The 9,919-nt window shown below is 40.8% G+C and overlaps 2 protein-coding genes across 5 annotated transcripts; one reads left to right on the top strand and one right to left on the bottom strand.

Moving 5' to 3' along the window:
* Positions 1-273: 273 nt before the first annotated feature.
* pex11g (peroxisomal biogenesis factor 11 gamma) lies at positions 274-9,821 on the bottom strand. 4 transcript variants are annotated; one of them, XR_008572720.1, is made up of 6 exons: positions 9,675-9,821; positions 8,420-8,611; positions 8,137-8,315; positions 7,441-7,503; positions 5,939-7,337; positions 274-1,062 (listed from the first exon to the last, which is right to left on the bottom strand). XR_008572720.1 is itself a non-coding variant. In XM_054790163.1 (6 exons), exons 1-5 carry the CDS (start codon positions 9,735-9,737, stop codon positions 7,145-7,147), a joined length of 690 nt encoding a protein of 229 aa, XP_054646138.1. In that variant the 5' UTR covers positions 9,738-9,821; the 3' UTR covers positions 274-1,062; positions 7,113-7,144. The 4 variants fall into 4 exon arrangements, 3 of the variants coding, with proteins under 3 accessions (XP_054646138.1, XP_054646136.1, XP_054646137.1); XM_054790163.1 differs by having other exon boundaries at positions 7,113-7,337; XM_054790162.1 differs by lacking the exon at positions 274-1,062 and having other exon boundaries at positions 3,572-6,044; positions 7,113-7,337.
* LOC129188975 (zinc finger and SCAN domain-containing protein 2-like) lies at positions 851-5,735 on the top strand. Its single transcript, XM_054790160.1, has 3 exons — positions 851-1,110; positions 2,178-2,288; positions 3,066-5,735. Exons 1-3 carry the CDS (start codon positions 1,011-1,013, stop codon positions 4,181-4,183), a joined length of 1,329 nt encoding a protein of 442 aa, XP_054646135.1. The 5' UTR covers positions 851-1,010; the 3' UTR covers positions 4,184-5,735.
* Positions 9,822-9,919: the final 98 nt, after the last annotated feature.

Below are 9,919 nucleotides of genomic sequence, written 5' to 3'. Positions count from 1 at the left end.
CAGTATAATAATAAATAATAACAAATACAAAACATGCTAACTTTATGCATTGTTTTAGCAGTTTGCATTTCAGGAATGCAGAACAAAGTGAGAGCTCCTCGTCATAAGAGACATCTCACACATTCCCCCCCCCCCACCACCACCACCACCACCACCACCTTCACCACGCCCTCCAATTCCCTTTCAAATAATACTCACATTCTAAAGTAAATAACAAAGTCACACCCCTTCCTTTGCCCACACCTCCGCCCTCCCCCGCCCCTGGTAGCCATCTGTAGGAAAAAAACGGAGATGTCCGTGCACACATTCCACATATGATTAACTGTAATCATTCACAATTTATTGCCTAACGATTGAAATCACAGTTACAGAAATTATTATCAAGTACTTTTAAGTATTCCATAGACACCAATGCACATGAATCAAGCTCAGTTAAACTTATGAAATTAATATTTCTAGAGTCCAACTGAGTACATCGAAGATAATTTCTAAGGGGATTATAGAATGCCTCTGCTTATTAAAGACCGCTTATGTCAAAATGTGAGTGACGAATGACTGAGGTTTAAAGAACAATCTAGCATGTGACGCATTTTTAAGCAAAGGTATATATTCTTTAGTCACAGCCATGGACTACAGTAATGGACGGCTTGCACAGTGAGGAGCAGGCTTAAAACTCGTGATGGAAAACTTGGTTTCTTTTACTGACTCGTTTTGTCATGGGTCACTCACTGACGAGAAACGAATACTCGAGTCACACGGCTCACTCGTCACAGCGCGCATGCGCCTAACTACATAAAAGAGCCAAAATGATACGCCTTGAACACGTGCATATACAGAAAAGCAGTCTCAGAGAGACGATCAACAACTTTCAGTCATCTTGTTTTTATAATAGGCTGTACATTCAATGATAGCTAATACCAGTGGCTACATTTTGTCTTATTGTTACCAGTAGTTGACAATTAATCGATGTGTTACCTTGTGCAGTACAAAAAATTTGGGACGACACGTTCATGACTTGCACATCTCCAGCACCCAGCACCCAGCAGGCAGCAGGACTTCAGTCTGCGGGAAATCAGACAGAGGAAGCGGCATTAGCAGCTAGCTTATCCGGTAAGTGGCAATTTCTTGCAAACCATTGTGGCAAGACTTGTACGACACATTACATAAGTTTATTTGTCAAAACTCAAAGAGACGGTCGTCAAATTGTGAAGTCCGTTTGAACTTTTTCGCCCTGTTTCAAGTCGCTATTGTGTGCTCGTTTGATCCATGTGACCTCACGGAGTCTGATTTTGTTTATCGTAACTTTTAAGCTTGATTATTATCTGCAAGTGTTGCACTCCACCCTATTTATGAGTCATTCGATAATTAAACATTTTAATAAATCAAATGTAACCGGGCGTTTTAGGATGGCACGTTCGTTCTTGTACACAGCTGGTCTGACGTAGCAACGGTCAAGAGACATTCGCAACACGAACACACTTCCGACCTTCAAAATAAGAGGATTGTCTAAAAAAAGTCATTAAAAATAGCTTAGACCAGGGGCGTCCAAAGCGCGGCCCGTGGTTGTTTTCTTTTATTGGCCTGCAGCAGATTCTAACAATATAACTTCACAAGAAAACAACTACAAAAACAGCAAAAATGAAGAAATCAGCAGCAATGTTGGAAAAATCCAGTCAATTTCACAACTGCAATTTGACAATGAGCTCAGAATATTATGAGAAACAAAACTAATAATTTTATTTTAATTTTTTAATAATTAAAATAAAATTTGAAATGTTTAGGGGGGGGTGTGTAACAGCAAAAAATGGGGAAAAAAGAGCAAAGTTCATACGAAAAAGAAGCCTTTTCACATATATAACAAAGCTGAGGTGCACTCTTTTCTTGAAATATATATAACTTCTTAGCATATTTACATGTGTTAATTTATAAAATATCAAAATGGCCCTTACATCCTTTAATATGTCAGTACCTGTCCCTCGATGGAAAAAGTTCGGACACCCCTGGCTTACGCGAACTTTGTTCATACCAAGGCAAAATCGACCTGAGTAGCTTTGTGTAAAATTTTGAACTTGAATATTATTTTGGATTGATAAAACTCTTTATACAGTAATATTATGATGCATAATGCATGTGATTTGTTTATTAATTGTGCATGATTTGTGTTGTGTGTTATTAAGGAAGAAGAGAAGGGTCCAATCTGGAGGGAGATCAGTTTCAAAAAATGGAGAAGGCTGCCATCACCGACTTGCCAATGACGCATGTGAAGAATGTTAATGAAGGTGATGATGGTTGGTATTCACAGCTTCATCACAGAGTAGAGCGTCCAACCACCAACTTAACAGAAAGTCACTGAGCAGATGACCTGCTAATGCGGGGCTGGGCAAACTACGGCCCGTGGTCCACATCAGGCATCACCCAGTGTCTTAATCTGGCCTACCGGTGTTTCCTTTTTTTAAACCTTTAACATCACAGCTGCATCCAGCAACATGACTTGCAGTGCTATTTTGGCACGCTTGAGTGGTACAGGAAATAGCCAGATGTGATCTTTACCTTGTATAAAAAGGTGATCCAAACAACACAACACGTCAACACACACATAACGCACAACGTAACCTACCTGCCGCACCATGTGTGCATAGAGATAAATACCCATGCCGAAATCACGGCCATATAGTCCTGCCGCAAGGCATGCTCGGTAGCTTGTGGTACTCCCAACATTTTGCCGTGTTTGTCACATTTTTGCTGGATTGCAAAATATGTTGAGGTGGTGGTCAGGGAAGTAAACAAGGCGGGACGTTAACATACTCTTTATCCAATGTTTTATTGTTCATATGTCATATTGTTGCCACTGGGCTACCGAGCATGCCTTGCGAGCACTTGTAAATCACTAAGTTCCGTGTTATGTTTACCACTCAGCTGTTGTTTATCAACCACGTAGTAGTAGTTGATATATGCGATGTGTTAACTTGCTTGTGTTTTCGTTTTTTGCACCACAAGTAAGTCAAAAAGTTCGCCCACCCCTGTGCTAATGGGAATGATCTCATCAATGTTCTTGTGTCTTGTAGATGTCCACCAGCAGCTGCCGAAGGCTTCTGCCGGGCAGCAGGAGCAGACCCTCGGTGTGGCGCAGAGGGAGCCAAAGCCCCCCCACATTAAAGAAGAAAACGATAAACAAGCAAGGAGACAAAGGTCATTCCGGCAGAAAGCTTTGCTTCAAGGACGGAAGGAGGCTCAATTTCAGGATTCACAACTTGATCACGTTAAAAGAGAGCAGGAGTGGAAGGTAGAGGCGCCAACTAACAGCTTAACAGCAAAAGCTCATAAAGACCAGTTGTGGGGATCAGAGCCAAATGACCAATTGAGTCCATGTTGCCAAGATGATGACGACATGGAGTCAGAATCTTCTGAGACTGAAGACACTGATGGAGGTGAAGAACCTTCCAAGAGCAAAAGAGCCTCTCAAGCTGTTGGTAACAATTTTAAACTTGTTTGTGTTGTTTGTGGTGCAAGATTCCAACTAGTGGGATACTTGCGAAAACACTTGAATACACACTTGACAACACACACAACAGCCACTGGAGAAAAAACATTTGAATGTGTAATTTGTGGTAAAACATTTACAGATAAGACGAAAATTACCGCACATTTCAGAGTACATGCTGTAGAAAAACCATTTTCCTGCTCAATTTGTGGCCAAGAATTTCTTAAAAAGTGTCATCTGAAAAAACACGATAGAACACATTCAGGCCAAGTATCTTTTTCCTGCTCAGTTTGTGGCAAAGGATTAACAAGTAAATATAGTTTGAACTGCCACATGAGGACGCACACGGGAGAAAAACCATATTCATGTTCAGTGTGTAGTCGCAGCTTCGCGACGCAGCCTGCTTTAATGAGCCACAAGATGATCCATGGTAAAGAAAAACCCTTCACTTGCTCAGTTTGTGCCGAAAGTTTCTCTCAAAAGGGCAATTTGATGAGACACTTGAGAATACACACTGGAGAAAAACCCTTTTCTTGCTCGGCTTGTGCTGCACGGTTTTCTCAAAAGGAACATTTAATGGCACACTTGAAAACACACGAAGCTAGCAAACCGTTCACATGCAGTGTGTGTGACAAAACATTCTCTCGTTTACAACAAGCTGAAAAGCACAAATGTACCGGCAAGAAGGGCAGAGGTAAATGAGGTAATGACTTTACTCAAGCATCAGATGATTTTGATGCATGTGGGTGACAGGATGAGTTAATTCCATCCGAAAACGTCATCTTGGATGGGAACCACCGACATTAACGTCTTTGACAAAACTACCAACCTTTACACTCATATTACCCAATATAGTAGATGTAATCAGAGAACTAAGCAATTTAAAACACAAACAAGACTCGTGCTCCTGTGTGTCAATAAACGTCGTCTGGATCTGTGGACAGGAAGTGACAACGGGGTGTTGAGTGTTAGCCAGAGTACGGCCATGTTATTACGATCATGATGATAATTAGTATTTTTTATTATGTCATTACTGTGTCCGTTGTGAAATAAATATAGAATAATAAAAGCCTGCTTGGTGACCAAGTCTGGTGCGTGTTACTACAGTGACACCTAGTGGCCAGTGTAGTACAGTTCATCAACGTCTTGCATTGCCTTCAAACTGTATTTGTATTTTAGATCATTTAGAACAGGGGTCACCAACGTTTTTCCTTGTGAGAGCTACTTTTACAAAATGAAAATGGCCAAGAGCTACTCATTTTTGTAACATTTGTTTTCAGAGCTTATTTTAAACCCCAAAAAAGCGAATATGCTTGTTTTACCAGAACATTAACAAAATGCTGGTGTCCACAACTCACATTTTGTATTTCAGAATGCATTTCTTTCTACTGTTCTTTCATTATTAACTGAAAACCTGAATGAAAGGCAGGCTTGTGGGCACCTCATGTGGTCGTGGGGGGCTACCTGGTGCCCGCGGGCACCACGTTGGTGACTCCTGATTTAGAACATTTTCATGCCTGAAAATCCTTAATTTAGGCCAAGAATACGTAACATTAGCTTAAAAATGTATTTTAATGATAAGCCGTAGTCAACCACGAAACATCATTTACGAAATAATACATTTTTGAAAAACCACAATGGAGTGAGGTAGCGATGCTCAAACCACGATGAACGTCTTTACCTACTTATCTCAAGTATTATTCACAAAGCGGTCTAAATCTGTGTTACTGAGCACTTCTCCCCGCACACAACAAACACTTGTGTTGTGCTTTGGCACAGTAGCATGGAAGCGATCACATGCACCCAAAATTGATCCCACTGTGACATCAGAGAAAAAATAATTTCTTCGTATATTATTTTCAAAATAGAATAGAGTATTATTCCTAAATGTACATGCATTTACATGTCGTTTTTAAAAATTATTTCGGTATTGCTTCTGTAAGTTGTCTGTGGCCTGCAGTCATAATTGTGGGGATCTTGTATTGTGATTTGTTGAAAGGAGATGTTTAATGTGTCAGAGGACGTTTTCTGCTGCTCCGCAAAGTCTTTGCTCCGTAGCCTTTTGAGGGTTACATTTGGGAAAACTACATTTTCATCCCTCACTGGCTGTGTAATGTGCCTTTACTCCCTCATTTCTTTTTTAGGTGCCTGACAAATAAAGTATATCAACAAAACTGCTCAGATTCTTTTTGTTTTAATGGAGAACATTTGTGGCTTGAAGCCCAATTAAAATTGGGACATAGGGCCACAGGCGGCCCTATACTTAATTTGGTTTTACACGTCCATCCCTCCCATCTTTCATGAGCTGAACTCAAAGATATAAAACGTTTTCTGTCTACAGTTATCCCTCATTTATTGCAGTTAAGTGATTGGACCGGACTGCGAGAAGTGAATTTCAGCTAAATAGGATTCAATATGTATAAACGGAATATTTTCGTAGTTAAGACCATAGAAAACCTGTTTATGACTTTTGAAATCTGCGATTGGCTGGCGACCAGTCCAGGGTGTACCCCGCCTCTCGTCTGAAGTCAGCTGGGATAGGCTCCAGCATGCCCCCGCGACCCTAATGATGAGAAGCGGTATAGAAAATGGATAGATGGATGGGCTTTCGAAATATGATTTTTACCATTATTAGAGCCCTCCAAACATGAAGTAATACCATTATAGTCACCTTTACACTCATATTACCCAATATAGTAGATGTAATCAGAGAACTAAGCAATTTAAAACACAAACAAGACTCGTGCTCCTGTGTGTCATTAACCGTCGTCCGGATCTGTGGACAGGAAGTAACAACGGGGTGTTGAATGTTAGCCAGAGTACGGCCATGTTATTACGCTCATGATGATAATTAGTATTTTTTATTATGTTATTACTGTGTCTGTTGTGAAATAAATACAGAATAATAAAAGCCCGCTTGGTGACCAAGTCTGGTGCGTGTTACTACAGTGACACCTAGTGGCCAGTGTAGTACAGTTCATCAACGTCTTGCATTGCCTTCAAACTGTATTTGTATTTTAGATCATTTAAAACATTTTCATGCCTGAAAATCCTTAATTTAGGCCAAGAATACCTAACATTAGCTTAAAAATGTATTTTAATGATAGTAGTCAACCACGATACATAATTTACGAAATAATACATTTTTGAAAAACCACAATGGAGTGAGGTAGCGATGCTCAAACCACGATGAACGTCTTGACCTACTTATCTCAAGTATTATTCACAAAGCGGTCTAAATCTGTGTTACTGAGCACTTCTCCTTTGCCGAGATAATTCAACCACCTCGCAGATGCGGCGTATCGAGATGTGATTAGACAGCAGGATCCTTGCACAGGCTTGCCTTCGACTGGCCAAAGTGAATGCCACTCTAACATGTGCACTTTGAACTGCACTGATGCAAGGACACTTGTAGATTGAAATCACAGTTTCAAAAATGATGGCCAGTAATATTTGTTATAAATCGTAAACGGACACCCTAATTCTCTTTGTTTGCTTCAATTAAAACAAAGCACACATATCAAAACAATATTGTTGTATTTACATTTAACTTGAAATGGAATGAATATCCATAAAAGAGTCCAACTGATCATATCCAAGATCAGCCACATTTATTTTTTACAGAGCTTACCACAGAGTGATGGACGCACTCTTTTGGGAGGACTAAGCACTGCACGATGGCCTGATCAGACCAGTCAGAGAGGAGACGGTACCCATCAGCCCCACCATCCAGGTGGGGAATCGGCCTGCCCACAGGAAGCCATGTGGCATCCAGTGGATGGCGTTACTCAGGTCTGCCACGGAGCCGATGACGGACAGCAGTTCTCGCTGCATCTGTTTGCGGATCTGACAGTCGCTGTGGAAGAGGGAAAAGGTTCGGTCATGACAAAACGGCTCACACGCTGCCCTTCATTACTCTGACCGGATGAGATATTTAAGGAAAGCTGTCGTGACACCACCTGCTTCCATCTCGCTCACATCTCCTCCTCTGTTTCCTGAGCAGCAGCAGAACTCGGAGTGACCTGAAGAACACGAGTCACATCATAAATGACTGAAGGTGTGGATGACAAATTTACGATTCATTCATTCACGGTCACGGGGGTATGCTGGAGCCTATCCCAGCTGACTCTGGGCGGGAGGAGGGGTACACGACGGATTGGTCGCCAGCCAATCGCAGGGCACATATAGACAAAAAAAACATTCACACTCACATTCATACTTATGAACATGCAAACTCCACACAGAGATATGCCCATATGGAAATATGAACCCATATCTTCCAGATCTCCTGACGCTGTGGCCAACATGTGAACCATTAGATTTAATAATTAGCATCTAATCCAATAGCAGCAAATCTTAATAAGAAGAATAAGATATTGCACTGGTCCACAATAAGTGAATTTCCGCAAAGTAGAATTCAATATTAATAAATTAAATATTTTTGTCGTTATGGCAGAGAAAACCTGTTTAGCCTTAAAACCTTAAAAGAGATATAATAATTGTACAAAAATGAAGTTGACTACTTCGCGGATTTCACTTATAGCAGGCTATTTTGGGAACCTAACCCCCGTGATAAACGAGGGAACACTGTATCAGTAAATTATAAATTTTCCCATCACAAGACGTGAATTAGGAATCGGACCATTTCACGTCACCTCAGTATCCCGAGCAGCAGCGAAGTTCCCCACAGCACCGTGCTGAGCAGCCACCATCGATCGGACTTCACTTGAATGAGGTGGGCATCAGCGGCCCAGGCCACATGTTCACACGGGTAGTAGAGCTGGTCGGCCACATTCGCGAGCACCGATATCCAGCGCACGGCTCCATCTTCCTCCTTCAGACGACATACAGTACAACTTTTCACGAAAACACCTTGACACTCAAGCAAAGAAAAACTATTTGAATTGTTGCACAGTACTAGGAGAAGACATTCAGAACCTCGGCTCCAAATCCATAACTGTGGGAATAAGCCAGCATGGAGATATCATCAAAGAGCCTGAGCACTGTTCTGCAGTGGCTGAGCTGAGCAGAAAAGAGCAGCAGACTTTTCCCAAGGCTGTGAGACGAAGCATCTGCCTGGCGTGAAAGAATGCCTCCGACCAGCTGGGAGCCATAACAAAGCGTCCTGATCTGCAAGCACATGGGAGATGGTGTCAGAAACACACACACTCTTTTGTGTGATCCTCATATTTTCATATTCTTCACAAGATGCATCGATTGTACAAACTATATATATTGAAAACATATACACATGCAGCCTAGTGCACTTGAATCAATAAACACCTAACTTCAAATGAACTCCTTTTAACTCTTGAGTTATTATTTCTCCCCCTTGGCACAAATACTAATAAATATCTGTTTAATAATACTGGTATGACAATATACATAATACAGTGAATCCCCACGAGACCATCATGAATAGCGAAAAAATGTGACTCAAGGGTGCACCAATAAAATTGGCTATTTTTGGCACCCTATAATATGCCTCACACACATATTAAATGCATTTTAAATTGCAAACTGTATAGGTGTTGTAATTCCAGTAAGGATTACTGCAAGTTTTGAGTAGCAAAAACTACTGTCGAAAACTAATGCTGCCGCAAACCACACGGGCGCCGCCATCTTACACCTCTTATGCTGTACATTTTGTTATTATTATCACTTATTTGTCAAGTGTTACCAATTTAGGGTAAATGAGATTTTTTTTAAAAAGGCTTATTTTCAAAAAGAAAAAGCACGAATGTACTGGTTTTCCCGCAAATTAAAAAATCATATTTTTTTAGAAAGAATTCCGTGAATATGCCGGGCTGTGATTGCTGAATCAAGAATAGGCGATGATCGCCAGTAGATATTACATTATTAAATATTCTTATCATGCATTTGTAATGACCTCCTTAAATGGACACTCTAATAAACATTTGGTACTCCCTGCACGTGGGTAAATAGACCCACTGGTCCTGGCGACTATTCGATGGAATTTGGTAAGTATAGTGTACAGGTACATGATTATTCACATTTAGAAACTCCACAACTTAACAAAAATGTTGATGTTTTTCCACATTGAAGCAAATGGTAGGTTTAGATTGACAAGAATAGGGGGTATGTGACACTAGGAATTTTTGGAGACCTTCGTAACAGGTGTTTACATGTTGTTTATTCCCAATCATGCACAGTATTAACGTAATCGACTCACGATTTTATCTCTTCCCCTGTAGGACTCCAGCACTCGGACAAGGCAGTCCACGGAGTCCTGCATGTCTGACAATAAACGTACAAACTACTGTAAAACAAATAAACAAATATAATAGTTATGTGACGACTCTCAACGCTCAAGGCATTCTGAAGTTTGTTTATACGATCTCCAGCTGGACTTTAACCAGGAAACCGCCCAGACTCAAGCAGTCGATAGCCGATATTCTTCTTCTTCTACAGTTGATG

This window comes from Dunckerocampus dactyliophorus, chromosome 10 (genome assembly GCF_027744805.1).
Source record: "Dunckerocampus dactyliophorus isolate RoL2022-P2 chromosome 10, RoL_Ddac_1.1, whole genome shotgun sequence".
Classification (NCBI taxonomy): domain Eukaryota; kingdom Metazoa; phylum Chordata; class Actinopteri; order Syngnathiformes; family Syngnathidae; genus Dunckerocampus; species Dunckerocampus dactyliophorus.
Note: the sequence above shows the minus strand (reverse complement) of the source record. Positions and strands in the feature narration are given on the sequence as shown.